The sequence below is a fragment of the Calonectris borealis genome, chromosome W (assembly GCF_964195595.1).
Source record: "Calonectris borealis chromosome W, bCalBor7.hap1.2, whole genome shotgun sequence".
In the NCBI taxonomy this organism is placed as follows: Eukaryota; Metazoa; Chordata; class Aves; order Procellariiformes; family Procellariidae; genus Calonectris; species Calonectris borealis.
Genome location: NC_134351.1, coordinates 11,782,254 through 11,798,496, shown reverse-complemented (window position 1 = coordinate 11,798,496; position 16,243 = coordinate 11,782,254). Strand labels below are relative to the sequence as shown.

The window sequence follows — 16,243 nt, the reverse complement described above, 5'->3', positions numbered from 1 at the left end:
TTCTTCTGCTCAAGAGAGAGGATATAGAAAGTACACACCATGGGGCACCCTGTGGTTTTACCTGCATGACCACGGAGAGGACATGAGGCAGTGGGATGGAACACCTACCTTAACCCTAGAGGAACGTGTACATGAGTTTCAAGGAAAAACAATCACGCAAGGGGGTTCTCCCAGGAAAAATGCTGCTCCAGTTGTCAGGAAAAACCTGTCACACGACGGTCCAGTTTTCAGTGAACAGTTCCCCAGACAGAGTAGAAGGGCTGATCTTACTTTGGATTGTAATGAAGGAATTCTTGACTCGCATTTGCAAGAAGTGAGAAGCGGATACTATGACCAGAACTAGAGGGGCCCTGCCTCCGGTCAGGTGGAGGAAAGGGACAACCGGGTTTACTGGACTGTGTGGATTCGATGGCCTGGCACATCAGACCCACAGGAGTAGAAGGCTCTCGTAGACACCGGTGCACAGTGTACCCTGATGCCATCAAGCTATGAAGGGGCAGAACCCATTTGTATTTCTGGAGTGACAGGGGGATCCCAAGAGTTAACTGTATTGGAGGCCGAAGTGAGCCTAACTGGGAATGAGTGGCAGAAGCACCCCATTGTGACTGGCCCAGAGGCTCCGTGCATCCTTGGAATAGACTACCTCAGGAGAGGGTATTTCAAGGACCCTAAAGGGTACTGGTGGGCTTTTGGTATAGCTGCCCTGGAGACAGAGGAAATTAAACAGCTGTCCACCTTGCCCGGTCTCTCGGAGGGCCCTTCTGTTGTGGGGTAGCTGAGGGTCAAGGAACAAGAGATGCCAATCGCCACCACAACGGTGCACCGGCGGCAATATCGGTCCAACTGAGATTCCCTGCTTCCCATCCATAAGCTGATTCGTCGACTGGAGAGCCAAGGAGTGATCAGCAAGACTCGCTCACCCTTTAACAGTCCCATATGGCCAGTGCGAAAGTCCAATGGAGAGTGGAGACTAACAGTAGACTACCGTGGCCTGAACGAAGTCACGCCACCACTGAGTGCTGCCGTGCCAGACATGCTAGAACTCCAATACAAACTGGAGTCAAAGGCAGCCAAGTGGTACGCCACAATTGACATTGCTAATGCATTCTTCTCAATCCCTTTGGTGGCAGAGTTCAGGCCACAGTTTGCTTTCACTTGGAGGGGCGTCCAGTACACCTGGAACCGACTGCCCCAGGGGTGGAAACACAGCACTACCATTTGCCATGGACTAATCCACAGTGCACTGGAACAGGGTGAGGCTCCCGAACACCTGCAATACATTGATGACATCATTGTATGGGGCAGCACAGCAGAAGAAGTTTTTGAGAAAGGGGAGAGAATAGTCCAAATCCTTCTGAAGGCCGGTTTTGCCATAAAACAAAGTAAGGTCAAGGGACCTGCACAGGAGATCCAGTTTTTAGGAATAAAATGGCAGGACGGACGTCATCAGATGCCAATGGATGTGATCAACAAAATAACAGCCATGTCCCCACCAACTAGCAATAAGGAAACCCAAGCTTTCTTAGGCGTTGTGGGCTTTTGGAGAATGCATATTCCAGATTACAGTCAGATCGTAAGCCCTCTCTATCAAGTGACTCAGAAGAAGAACGACTTCAAATGGGGCCCGGAGCAACGGCAAGCCTTTAAACAAATTAAACGGGAGATAGTTCAGGCAGTAGCCCTTGGGCCAGTCCGGGCAGGACAAGATGCAAGGAATGTGCTCTACACCACAGCTGGGGAGAATGGCCGTACCTGGAGCCTCTGGCAGAAAGCACCAGGGGAGACTCGAGGTCGACCCTTAGGGTTCTGGAGTCGGGGATACAGAGGATCCGAGGCCCGCTACACTCCAACTGAGAAGGAGATATTGGCAGCATATGAAGGGATTTGAGCTGCTTCGGAAGTGGTTGGTACTGAAGCACAGCTCCTCCTGGCACCCTGACTGCCGGTGCTGGGCTGGATGTTCAAAGGGAGGGTCCCCTCTACACATCATGCAACCGATGCTACGTGGAGTAAGTGGGTCGCACTGATCACACAACGGGCCCGAATAGGAAACCCCAGTCGCCCAGGAATCTTGGAAGTGATCACGAACTGGCCAGAAGGCAAAGATTTTGGAATATCCCCAGAGGAGGAGGTGACGCGTGCCGAAGAGGCCCCACTGTATAATAAACTACCAGAAAATGAGAAGCAATATGCCCTGTTCACTGATGGGTCCTGTCGCCTTGTGGGAAAGCATCGGAGGTGGAAGGTGGCTGTATGGAGTCCTATACGCCAAGTTGCAGAAACTGCTGAAGGAGAAGGTGAATCGAGTCAGTTTGCAGAGGTGAAAGCCATCCAGCTGGCCTTGGACATTGCTGAATGAGAAAAAAGGCCAGTCCTTTATCTCTATACTGACTCATGGATGGTGGCAAATGCCCTGTGGGGGTGGTTGCAGCAATGGAAGCAGAACAACTGGCAGCGCAGAGGTAAACCCATCTGGGCTGCCGCATTGTGGCAAGATATTGCTGCCTGGGTAGAGAACCTGACTGTAAAAGTACGTCACGTAGATGCTCACGTACCCAAGAGTCGGGCCACTGAAGAACATCAAGACAATCAGCAGGTGGACCAGGCTGCTAAGATTGAAGTGGCTCAGGTGGATCTGGACTGGCAACATAAGGGTGAATTATTTATAGCCCTATGGGCCCATGACACCTCAGGCCATCAAGGAAGAGATGCAACATATAGATGGGCTCGTGATCGAGGGGTGGACTTAACCATGGACACTATTGCACAAGTTATCCATGAATGTGAAACATGCGCTGCAATCAAGCCAGTTAAGCGGTTAAAGCCTCTCTGGTATGGAGGACGATGGTTGAAATATAAATATGGGGAGGCCTGGCAGATTGATTATATCACACTCCCACAAACCCAACAAGGCAAGCGCTATGTGCTCACCATGGTGGAAGCAACCACCGGATGGCTGGAAACATATCCTGTGCCCCATGCCACTGCCCGGAACACCATCCAGGGCCTTGAAAAGCAAGTCCTATGGCGACACGGCACCCCAGAAAGAATTGAGTCAGACAACGGGACTCACTTCCGAAACACCCTCATAGACACCTGGGCCAAAGAGCATGGCATTGAGTGGGTCTATCACATCCCCTACCATGCACCAGGCTCCAGGAAAATCAAACGATACAATGGACTGCTAAAGACTACGCTGAGAGCAATTGGTGGTGGGACATTCAAGCGTTGGGATACACATTTAGCAAAAGCCACCTGGTTAGTCAACACCAGGGGATCTTTCAATCGAGCTGGCCCTGCCCAATCATAACCCTTACGTACTGTAGAGGGGGATAAAGTCCCTGTCATGCACATAAGAAATATGCTGGGGAAGACAGTCTGGGTTACTCCTGCCTCTGGCAAGGGAAAACCCATCCATGGGATTGCTTTTGCTCAAGGACCTGGGTGCACTTGGTGGGTGATGCGAAAGGATGGGGAAGTCCGGTGTGTACCTCAAGGGGATTTGATTTTGGGTGAAAATAGCCAATGAACTGAATTGTATGATGTTAATTGCTTTATAATACTGTATGTCATCACTTCTATCGTTACTATCAACAGTATTGCAGTAAGAATCACCCAGATTAATGAAGAATGAACTCCGATGAAACCGAGCAAAGTGCAACGATGATAGAACCAGATGAGCGCAGTGATAATGGAACCAGAACTGGCTTCAGGATGCAACAGTCCAAAACCACACACCATCCCTCCTGCCCTGAAAGACTGTTATGACAGATGCAGCTCAAAGTCATGGACTAAATGAACTCAATGGACATTTTAGAGGGATAGTCCCTAGACTAAGGGAATTATATCTGTGTTTATATCAAAATACAAGAAAGGTGGTGGTGATTAAATGGAATATATTGGAAAATGTGAGACCTGGGCATGACGTAAATGGTATAGAATAACGGTTGGATACTGTCCTGGTTTCAGCTGGTATGGAGTTAAATTTCTTCCTAGTGCTGTGTTTTGGATTTAGTATGAGAAGAATGTTGATAACACACTTATGGTTTTAGTTGTTGCTAAGTACCCCTCTAGTCAAGGACTTTTCAGCTTCCCATGCTCTGCCAGGTGCACAAGAAGCTGGGAGGGAACATAGCCGGGACAACTAGCCCAGCTGCCAATGGGGTATTCTATACCATATGATGTCATGCTCAGTATATGAATGGGAGGCGTGGTCCAGGATGTAGCGATCGCTACTTGGTTATCGGTCAGCGGGTGGTGAGCAATTGCATTGTGTATCACTTGTTTTTTATATTCTATCATTATTATTATTATTATTATTATTATCATCTCTTCCTTTTCTGTTCTATTAAACTGTCTTTATCTCAAGCCATGAATTTTACTTTTTTTTTTTTGATTCTCTCCCCCACTGTGGCAGGGGGGAGTGAGCGAGCGGCTGTGTGGTGTTTGGCTGCCTGCTGGTTTAAACCACAACACACAGACATGGGTGTGTACCTGGGACAGACACACCTGTACCTTGACTCTCCTGCTTGGGTGGGTCTTTACACCCACCCCTTCTGCTCCTCCACATGCACATCTGGGTGGCCCACACCACCAGGTTCTTCAAATCGGCCTTACACCATGCCAGAGCTACTGAATGCAGTTTTAGACCTGAAAATATTGTGAGGATGTCTTTGGAGCGTGAGAGAAAGCTACAGCACAGTATGGCTAAGGTAAACTCAGTGGGAGTCTCCTCACTCCTTCTCAAGTGGCACAACAATCAGTCTGTGATAAAATAAAAATTTGGTTTAGTTAATTACAAACAGATTATCATTTGGGGAAACAATACCCACAAAACCATTTACTGTTTAACAGCCCTACTCTAATTACAGAGTGATTGGCTTGTTACTAAGTTTGTCTCACAGGATGCTAGTGATATCCCAAACAATCATACCATGGGAGACACCCTGATCCCATTGAAGTCAAGGTCAAAAATTCATATTGACTTAGTAGAGGGTGCATTTGGCCTTATAAAGCAGGGAGCAGAATAGAACGGATCCTCACTCTGTCTTACATTTCATGTGGGAACCTCTAAGGTGTAGCTCTGACTTTATTCTCCTTTCTCTAGTCACTGTTTGTCTGCTGACATTTTAACAGAGATTGTTCTCATTTGGGTGGACCCCGGATCGGTCCCCACCAGAGAGCACAGCTGAATCCTTCTGCCTGGATAGGGGTCCAACTTCACACACATCTGAGCTCAGTGCTAACACTCCCAACATTGAGGATGCAGTTCCAAATCCAATCAGGAGTTAGTTTATATATAGCATGGTACTTGAAATACTTTATAATTAAATTACTGGATTTTATTAGGAACTGAAAGTGAAGGTATCCCTTTGTTCATTTTGGTTTCCATTCATTAGATTACATGCTTACCAAGCAATACTGAGGGTGTAAACTTTCAGACTTGTGATACACCCATGAAGAAAGCAGGGAAACACTTTACCCCTGGTGCTGCTGTCTCTGTGGTGCTGGCTCTTGGCAGTGCTCCTTACAGATGAGGGCACTGCTGCTCCAAGCGCTTTGCAAAAGCAGATCATCCTTCCTCCAAGGCACTGACTGTGTCAGGGTTGAAAAATGGATGCAGAGCCCTTGCCCACTTGCCAATGTCCTCTGCAGCAGTAGCAGCAGCAGAGCAGATATGTAAGCTGAATCTATGCTCTTGATGGCAATGTGGCACAGAGCAGGTGCTGTCAGCTGTCGGCACTGGTGATCTCTCAGTCTCTGCAATGCCAGTCTTTAGCCCTGCTCTGCACCCCAGTAACTAACATTTACATAGCATTTGAATATATGTTTCAACCATTCTCTGTGGTCTCACCACAAGGCTTGCACTCACCTAATGAGCTGTTATTAGAAGGACAGTTAACTATCCTACATACAGCCAAACGCTGATGCACAGGCAAACAAGGATGCAAAAAAAGCTCTGTGTTTCTGCTACTCCCTTTTCATCACTTTTCTGTACTTGGGCTTTCTTCCACTACAAAAAAACCCCAACCAAACAAACAAAAAAAACACCCAAACCCAACAATCTACCACTGACAGCATAAATGTCAGGAACACTTTGCTTAAATTAAAGAATAATGTAAATTAACAATATGAAAGCTATCATCTTTATCTGCTGCCTAGACCAGGCTCAATCTCTTTTGTGGCTTTGTTGTCCTTAGCCAGGGTTGCTTTCACAGCCACTGAGCACAGGAGGCCCTGAGGAATTTGGAGACATTTCCTTCAAGTTTTCTAAAGAAACAATAAAAAGATACTTACAGAGAAGTCAGTGAGTCAAGCCTAACTCCTAAATCTCAGCTTTTCTGGCAGCCTCTGAGCTGTGAGATGTATACCACAGCTGAGACACAGAACTGTGTTCACCTGGTATTCATGTATACACGGGGAAAGGTGTTTTGCTAAAGCATTGGCCTTGCTTCTCTTCTGATGAATGTAGAGGGCAGGAGTTGCTGGCTCTCAAATATGCTCTGTCCCTGTGGGCTGTGGACACCTATCTCAGAGGAGGTGCCTGGCTTTCCCATAGCTGAAGGCAAGCTGAGTCCCTGGCAAATGTATACAGTGCCATAGGGAACGTTGTGCCCCATGTGGGACCCGCAAGGAGTCAGCTGTCAGGTCTTTCTCCCCCAAATTCCCTGTCTGTGTACCTGCAATGAGCCTCATTCCTAGGCTAATGCACGGCAAGAGAGAGACTAGAGCAGTAATCTCCAAAGCCCATTGCCTCCATCACAGGAGCAGAATGGAAGGACAGAGACCCGGTAATGGTAAACGGGCAGGTAAAACTGTGAGTATTTAATTGATCAGATTAGGTAGAGGATGGTGGAGCGGCCAGCTAACTGCGTAACCTGCACTTGCAGCAGTGCCCAGGGTCAGAAACCCCGTGTACACAGAGGACAAAGGGCCTCTTGTCACACACAGGAAGCAAAGGCTGCTTTTAGGGTCTTTTGAAGATCGCCGGGGTGAAAATTTGCAGTTCAAAATGCCTGACCACAGACTCCCCAAGAGACACGTCTCTAGCTCCAGTCCCTCCTCCACAAAGGCAGCAGCCGTGTGGTGTGGAGAAGAATTGTGGAATCGGGAGTTTCAGTCAAGATCAGATAGGACTTTGGCCTGTGCGCTGAGAACTAGCAGACGCGTACATATGCCTGAGAAAAGACCTGAACACCTGCCTTAGTTGTCCCTTCTGTAAGGAAACTGTAAACATCAAAATGTAAAAGCTCTCAGTTAGGAATGCTGCTTGTGGTTACCCTGAGGTGTGGCCTAATGAGTATCAGCTGATTCAAGAGCAATGAGTATCAGCTGATTCAAGAGCCAATGAGTACCAGCTGATTCAAGAGCCAAAACAGGTGAAGGGAATTGTGAGCAGACATGTGATCGTTGCCGGAAGGAAGATTTAAGAGAGGCAACGGAGAGCAACAGGAGGGTGAAGCAATGGAGAGAGACAGAAGGGTAAGGCTATGGAGAGAGAGACTGTGGGACTGCCCTGTTACGATAAAGGCTCCTGTACTGTAACAATAAAGGATTCTGTGCATGCTTATGTGAGAGTCCGTGCAATCATACACCACAGTGTGGCAGCTCTTTGAGCAGAGCCAGGGTGTTAGACTGGACAGACTGTCCGTGAGGCAGGTGAAAGCCGGTGCCACCCCCTGAGCCACCCTCCTGGTCAGGAGATGCCAGTTAGGAGCTGACCGTCTGCATAATACTCTGTTCCCAGATCTGTGCATAGACAGCACTTGCCACATGGTGGATCCCTCCTCAATTTTAAAAAGGCCTGAGATGAGTCAAAGCACAAACAAGTCAACAGTAGAGAAAAGAAACAGAAGCCAATCTCTGGCTCCACAGTCCCACCACATACCTCTCCACGGTTAAGGACCCTTGAGCAGATTGCACTGTTACATTTTGGAGAATTTTGGCTCTGGTCTTTGGTTTCAAGCTGTTCAGGCTGTATTGCTTGCTGGACCATACTATCTTTTTTCCAAACACATAGTTTGGATTTAGGTTCAGAAGCAGATGCTTGGGATGTGAATCAGCTCCAGATACAACTCCTACAGTGTCTACATGTAAGTTGTGTCTCTAGCATCCATTGTAGTCACAGGAATCGGTCAGTACAGCAGAATATAATCAATACAGTGAATAAAGCCTAGGGGCTTCTTAGGCTGACCAAACTTAGACATAGCTTTAGCGTAGGTCCTCTCTGCACTCTTGGATCAAAAGTGCCTTGCCTTTCTTAATTTTCATATATTAGTTTGCCATATTCAGCAGTAGTGATGTGTCTCTTCCAATATACCAGTGCTAAATAAACTTGTTATATCCCTCCAATCCACCAGCCCCCAGGCACTGCTGGTGATCCACCACTCCAGGTAAATTCCAAGTCAGCCCGTTTATTGTTATTTCTTCCATGGAAACAGCCCAGCAAAAAGCAAAGCTCACCTGGGTCCCCTCCCCTTTACAGTACAGAGTCTGAGTTCCCAACTTAGGGATGCAGAGGCCCAGCCAAAAAAATAGTGTGAAGACATGGGTCTACTATTGGTTTGGCAGACACAGAGGGTTTGGAGCATCCACTGTGAATTATTATACCTGTTGCACTATGCTGTGGGAGCCATCACTATCCACTTTAGCCATGGTAACGTGCTCTCAGTTACTATCCCTTCATTAAACCTTGTACTTTAACTAACTGTAATTAGGTATTAATACACTAAGATAGTAATGGCTTGCTTATTTATGTTCTCCATGCAGGAGTTAAATCAGGAAATAGGTAATCTCTGAAAACATCATTTGATAAACCATCCTCAGGCACATACTGACAGCACAGTGGTACAGGCAGCCAGCCCACAGGGCTGTCTGTGAGTGAGCACAGCACATGCCACTCAGCCAGCACAGCGAGGATGTCTGCACCGGACTTAAGCTGGCAGCTCTGCACATGCTCTGTCTGTCAGTGAATTCCCATTCGCCCTCCGAGGCTTGTTTGTCTATGGGCAGTGCTACGGCTGCTGAGGCTGGATGAGCTGCAGCATCTCTCAGAGCTGCTCGTAGGCGATTTCATTCACTGGAGCTAAGACGTTTTTCAAAAGCTCAGTTTAAGCTTCCAGGGATGTCATTTTAAGAGGGTCCATAACAAACAGAATATACCGTTCCCATCAGGATAGTGATAATGTCCTTGCCTTGACAACAACCTGCAGCTGTAAAGCGAGTTTAATTCTCTGACAAGAAGATTGGCAACATTGTTTACTGTAATATATGGGATTCTTCCCTGAAAACCCTGGAGATGGTATTTGTCTGCTCTGGTTGTAAATAGTGAGATAGACCACAATGGATTTCAGTTCCTCATCAGTGTTTGATCAGCACAAAGGTAAGTCACCTGCTACTAATTTCAAAATCCTCTGGTCCTCCCATGCCTCCCATGCAAATGTACTAAGATTACTTGGCAGACTGAATAACAAGAATTTTTGGAAAAGATCAGGTCTCATGGAGATTTATTTTGGTTACACATGAAGGAATTTCTTCCATCAATTTTAGACATGGATATTTCAGCCTATTGCTACAGTTATTTTTTAAAATAAAATATTTCAGCAGAATAGCAACAGCATTTGGTTGCTCTTATGCTTAGCATTGAGAGATGTATGTATATATTTATTGTTTATATTATATGTTGGTGCTCTTATGGAGATATATATAAAAATAATTGCAACATTAGCAAACAGCAGTTTAAAATGCAGTAAAAATTTAAGAAAAGCTGATTTTCATAAGTCTACTAGTTTGTATACATTGAAAGGACTAGATGCTGACAAGTGATCAACTTTGTTTCAGCAAATCTTAGCTGTATAGGTAAGTATTGCCATAATTGTGAATTTAAGATATCTTTAAAAGCCCCAACGTGAAGATTTTCTACATGGTAAGGTTGCTATGGAAATAGAAATGTCTCTTTGTTGTCTGTTTTTAAGTTAAATGGTTGTATTTCATGTCTTTATTTGCCTATACAAGCTTTTATCTCTTATGGCTTAATCCACTGTAAGGAATGTAGTGGCATTCCTTTTATGTTCCCAAAGCAGGGAACATGTCCAAGCTGACATAGCTGTGCTGGCCCCACAACAAAGGTGCTGATTATAGAAAAAAGACAAAGGGCAGGAGTCATTAAAGAGCAAGACAGATGCTGCAGTGTCTTTTGGGCGCCCAGGTCCCACATGTTGTATGCTTGTCTATGTTTGGTGAACCCACAGTAAATACACTCCATGTAAAGCAGCAGACTTATGGCTGCCTTTCAGCCACAGTAGCGCTCAAAGCCTGAAGCAAGTCCTGAGAGTACTGGTCTGCACCAGCCTAGATGGGACCCCACCCTGAGCAGCTGGGGAAGAGTGAGGAGCCATCAAGCAAAACTGAGCGACAAGAGACAAAAAATACTACCAGAAAGGATAAAAGAGGAAAGGAAGTGCAAAGGGAGAAGGGGGATGTGTACTGCAGAAATAGAGACAGGTCCTCCTAGGTCACATGTGAATGACGTAAGGAGCATTTTTCCCCAACAGGACAAAGGTGTGGGGCTGACTGAGCTTCTGCAGTTCCAAACAGCCTTTCTCAAGCTCTCCTTCTGCAGGCACTACGAGTATGCTCTGTGCCACATGCCAACCCAGCAGTGCTCAGACTCGGGAGGGAGAGGGGACACGCTGCACACTCAGTGCTGTGGGAATGGCTGCCAGGGAGCCGATGGAAGTGTTGCCGGGAATGAGGCTGGAATATGACCAGGGCTGGGGAACGAGCAGTGAAGTCTCCAGACGGATAAGGGGGCAGACAGTAACGCAGGAGACCACTGACCCAAGCCACCTTATCTGGATAGAAGTGAGAGAGTTGGGAGGCAACATCTGTCAGTACCTCCCCTTGCTGCACCCCCTCCTCCTGCCAGGCCACTCTCCAAACTGACCCATTCTTATTCCTGTCCAGCATCGTCTCCCAGCCCCAAGTCACACTCCACTCACAGCACCTCCCCAGCAAGAGGGTCCCCTCTGGATAAATACATCATCCTCCCCTCCACCACCACAGCAAGGACTGCTGGCTCATTAGATGATTTGTGACTTACTGCTCATCTTCCCTGCTAGCTGTGTGGGAGGCAGACAGGGAGCAGGAGCAGGCAACACACAGCAATGGGACACTGAACCCACTGGTTTTCGCACAAAGAAAGGTCTATTCAAAATTTACAGTGCATGGTGAATTTTATCTAAATAGCATGTTAATGTCTTGGCACATTGCCGATTTAAACAGGCATAATTTTTTTGGCAAGGAGAAGGGGAATATTTTTCATTGGAGCAATTTATAACAATGGAAGAATGCAGGCTAGCTTTCAAACACACCAGATCAATATCTGTTGGTCCAATAAAATAATCCATCCTTCCCTACAAACCCTTTCTCCACCCCATGCATCAGAAAACTACTCCCAGCTACAGGTCAAAAAAACAGCATTCCAGGCTTGAAAATCATACTGTCTCTTTGCAACACTTCCTATGATACTGCTCATTAATACCTTATAATACTTATCAATACCAATAGCGGTAGCAATGCGGGACTTCCAGAAGCCAAGCAAGATCAGAAATCTCTCCCCTCCTAATACTGCTTGGTGTCATTTAAATGTGTGCTGTACGTGGCTTCAAATGTTTGCCATTTAAACAGAGAAGCTAGAAAAAGACCTGGACTGGTACATTCACAGCCAGGCACACACAGGGATTATTACTTTGTTAAGCAATCAATAAATCCATAATATTAGAGAGTGAGTTACAATTTCCAAAATCTGCGCTCATCCACCTCCCGCTGACCCTTGACACCGATGTGCTAAAATCAAATAAACTGTCTAGTATTGTGTCCTGCCAACAAGCTGTGGGAAATCACATTAGGCATTTGGCTACTGGGGGAGACAAGAGAGTTTATAGGAAAGGGGGGAGTAAATTATATACATAAATATTTCTTCTTCATAGTGAACATAAATTATCCTGTTATCCAGCTTTCAGTTTTCAAAATTTATGAGTTTTAGCAAGGTAAGGTCTAAATCACTCATTGTCAAGACCACGTACACTAAACTGCAGCAAATTTATTTAGATCTTAAAAATCCAATGTAGGAGAAAGCATGCACTTACGTACATCTAATGTGCACTTTGTAAACCAACAGATCAGCCGACATTGCAAATCGTGTAAAACATTCGTTCTTCATAGGAGAGTCAGAGGAGTGTTAATGTCACAAGTAGTATAATTTCATTGCTCTGAATCCTGTGATCATTCTGCATGTTTCTTTATATACCTCCTTTCAGACCAAAAGACTATTATTCTATCTTAAAGAAATGATGTGCTTTTAAAACACTGCACCTTATTTCAGATAGATTGGCTTTTAACTTACTTTCTAAGCGTTTTACCTACAAAAGAAAATGTCACAGCCCTGTATGTCATTTGGTCTTTGCTCACTAAGACTCTTCCAGACCTTTCTATGCCACTGTTGTGCCAGCCTTCAGTTTCTCCCTACCCTTGCTCCATACACAGGCTCTTAGTTGGACCTTCTGCCTTCCTGAAGCTGACTGACAGCTTCCTTTCACCAGTAGCACAGTAATTTTCCAAAATAAAACATAAAATGTATCTGAAACAGCACCAGTACTCACTGGCATTTACAGAACTGCAAGATAATAAATGAAGTAATGCTAACACATTTGAAGATGGAGGGCCAGGTATTTGGCTGTTCATAATCCCTTTATCCTGCGTGATGCTGGTGCCCCAGCCGCAGCCGAGCTCCCCAGCAGGGTAAGCTCACGGAGGGAGCCACAAGCGCTCCATACCTCACTGTCACCTTCTGCAAAATGCCCACTCTCCGAACCATTCCTCTTCTGCCCAGGAAGGTGTCTGCAAAAAGAAATGGCCTACAAGCTTTGCGCCCAGGCCCCCTCATTCCTGGACAGGGTAAGCTGGAGGAAGATGAAGTGGGAGATGTTGTGTCACCTGGAGCCAAGTGCATCCAGTGTAAATGACATCCAAGCCCTCCTGGCATTCCCTGCTCCCTGTCATCATCTGAAGCATCAGAAGACCATGCATCTTTCTTCCTCCTCTCCCCCCACCCAGAGCCACACAGGTCATGTTAAACACACTCCGCTTGAAATCGAGTCACCCTACAGAAATGGAATTAGCGTCAGTTCACTTTATGTCAGATGCACAATACCAGTGCTCATCAATTCCTCCTGGCCCAGTCTCCCCTGTCAGCAGGGAGACAGCCTGGTCCACCTGCCTCTCCTTGCTCTGATGGCTAGGACTCATGGGTGGGGAAGTGTGAATCTTGGATGTGGCTTCATGCCACTATCCCTTAACAGGAGTGGAGCCCATGCTCTGCGAGAGCAGGCGTGGGGAAAACTTCTTCATTCATTTATCCATACATTCATTCAGAGTTTTGCTTTCTCTCCTCATATGGGAGGACAATTGCTCTGGGGAAAGCAGATTCAGCCCAGCACAGGCAAAGAAAGGCACAGGGGAGAAGGTGTTTTGGTTTTAGATGAAAAAGGGTAGAGGGAGTCAGAGACCCACATGCAGGTGTGCATCCATGTCCTCATCTTCCTGCCATCCTGCCCTCTGGGTAAGCAACTGCTGTACTCGGGAGATGGAGAGTTTTCTTTTCTGGCTGGATTGCTCTACTCCTGACTCACAGCAGGAAAACTTAACAGTACTTACAAGGCTAAACAGCAAAAAAGTATAAAATTTACATGTGTAATGCATAAAAGGAGGCAAGGGCCCCTTTGATCCACTGTCTGTCCCAGTACATCTAATGATTTCTTTACCCACACCTTCAGCATCTTCTCTGTACCATTCCCATATAATGACCACCACATGCAGCTGTGAGAGGAGCTGCATCGGTGCTCATGACTGGCACCTCCTGTGTGCCTCCAGAGACTGGCCAACAGGAGCAATGCAAGCGATAAACCTCTGCCTTGTCCCCTTGCCTTCTGCCCAGGCCATACTACATCCTTCTTTGAGTAAGGGACTAGCTCAGATCTGAGCTTGTTTTTAACATCTTTGCTGAGTTTACAGATTGTGAGAGCAGTCTGCAGATATGGCATGATAAGGAAATCTGATTAATGGGCCCTGTAGTAAAGTCACTTCTTTTTTCATATACTAGTCACTGATGATGACTCTCCAGAGGCAATGACTCTTAGTCTCTCCTGATCCCCCAAGCACACGGGTCAAAGCTTCTGGGCCGAATCACCAGTTCTCTGAGTGATAGACTCATCAAGTTAACATTTTTAATTTACAAATTTTATCAAATGTGTAATTTAAAAGACCAGCTAGAAGAAAAAAAAAAAATGGTGTGAAGCTGTGTCAGGGGAAGTTCAGATTGGACATTAGGAAAAGGTTCTTCACTGAGAGGGTGGTCAGTCACTGGAACAGGCTCCCCAGGGAAGTGGTCACGGCACCAAGCCTGTCAGAGTTCAAGGAGCATCTGGATGACGCTCTTAGTCATATGGTTTAGTTTTAGGTAGTCCTGTGAGGAGCAGGGAGTTGGACTCGATGATCCTTATGGGTCGGTCCCTTCCAACTCGAGATATTCTATGATTCTATGAAATTAAATTTGCTTCAGTTGAGTAGTGATGGAGCGGGAATCTGTGCACTGGTGAAGGCAGATTTAACATCAGCTTTCTAGTTTTCCTAAGCCCATAACCAGAGCTCCAGATTTGACAGACTAACCTTTCCCAGGGCAAGAGCTGATTGTGTTTCCACAGCAGCCAAGTTTTGAAGCAGAGAGTGATTATTGTGTCCCGGGGAGAAAAGGTCACATGTGTGGAATTACGCTGGGTTGTAAACCCCAGTGTGGAGCTAACGTGGGTTCAGCTGTGACAATGTCTGATCACAAACGTGAATAGTGTGGCTAATACTTTAAAATTATCTTTAAAGATCTTTTATCACTCAAAAATATATATGACAATGTTTAATATAATTTATATTGATGTGTTAATAATAATGTATTGTTTGATTATGAAAAAGACTTTTTACTAACTCTCTTCAAATTCTCTTTAAACCATCTCCTTTTTTTCTGCACAGCTTACATAGTTATACTATCTCCAGAAGACATGACAAGAAGGAAAAGTCACCAGTCACTTAATCTGTCTTTCCTTTGATCAACTCTCTAGTGTGACTTAGGCATCAGTTTTACTTTCTCCTGCTAACAAGGTAGTGCAGTGGCTGGACAAATGTTATGCTCTGTAGCTCTGACCCTCAGCCACAGTGAACAGTACAGCGCACTGCAGCTGTACTTCTTTCTGAGTTAACAGAGATCAGAAACTCCTCTTTTTAAAATTAAAGATGAGACTGTGGCTGACCAACAATATATATCTAGAGCATTTTACCATTACATCAGATTTGACCCTGCACAAAAAAATCAACTCTTTTGACTCCTGGAGTTAAGAGGTTAATAGTCCACTTGAAGCCAAAGGAGGTGTAGGCATGTGGAGCATGGGATGAGCAGTCTGGAAGGAAGTTACAAGCAAAGAAGCAAAGAGAGAATCTGTGAACAAAGAAAATCATCTAATTAATTTCTCTAGAAACAAAAATCTGAGGAGTGTTCAGGAGCAGGTCCTGCAAGGCAGGCTCATGAAGATTTTCCTTCCATTGCAATGGCCTCAGATACTAACTACCCTGTGTTTAAAATTCACTAGATGATAGAAAGTCATAAAAATAGTGCAGCTTCAATTGCAATGCACTGTATGATAAAGGGTAATAAAGGAAGCATCCTGCTCCACATTGGTCATACCTCTATGACTCGCAGAGTAGAAAAAAGATTGAAAAGTACATTCAGAATCCCAATCCCAACCAAGAAAGTATTAACAAAAGTTGGAAGTTAATAATTTTGAATTCCAAGAAATGTTTCTAAATTATAAAATGTCAAATAAAAGCAAGAAATAGACATATAAGCATAGTTTCTAACCAAAGAGCGTAATGAGCAAAATTAGCACACAGAAATTGTCATTGATTGTTGAATGCCCAGTAAAGCTTCTGAAACACCCAGAAATATAATGTCTCCATAAATTAATCATTTCAATGAAGGATGTGTTTAGTTTTCAGTGCCCCTGAAACTAATTGACCTTTTGGCTTAGATCAAGCTGTTGGGCCTGTTTGACTAGATCAAGCTCCAGACCTTTCCTCTTTGTCTGCCTCACAGCCAGGTTAGGGGCCTCCTTTGTCTTCCCTGTGAATCTGGCCCACA

At 45.4% G+C, this 16,243-nt stretch overlaps 1 protein-coding gene across 1 annotated transcript in view; it reads left to right on the top strand.

Annotated features, from left to right (window-relative positions):
• Positions 1-9,342: 9,342 nt before the first annotated feature.
• Positions 9,343-16,243, top strand: part of LOC142074937 (ankyrin repeat domain-containing protein 55-like) — a 45,999-nt gene continuing 39,098 nt past the window's right edge. The window contains 1 exon segment of the mRNA XM_075135953.1: positions 9,343-9,382. Within this exon segment, the coding sequence (XP_074992054.1) occupies positions 9,343-9,382 (40 nt within the window).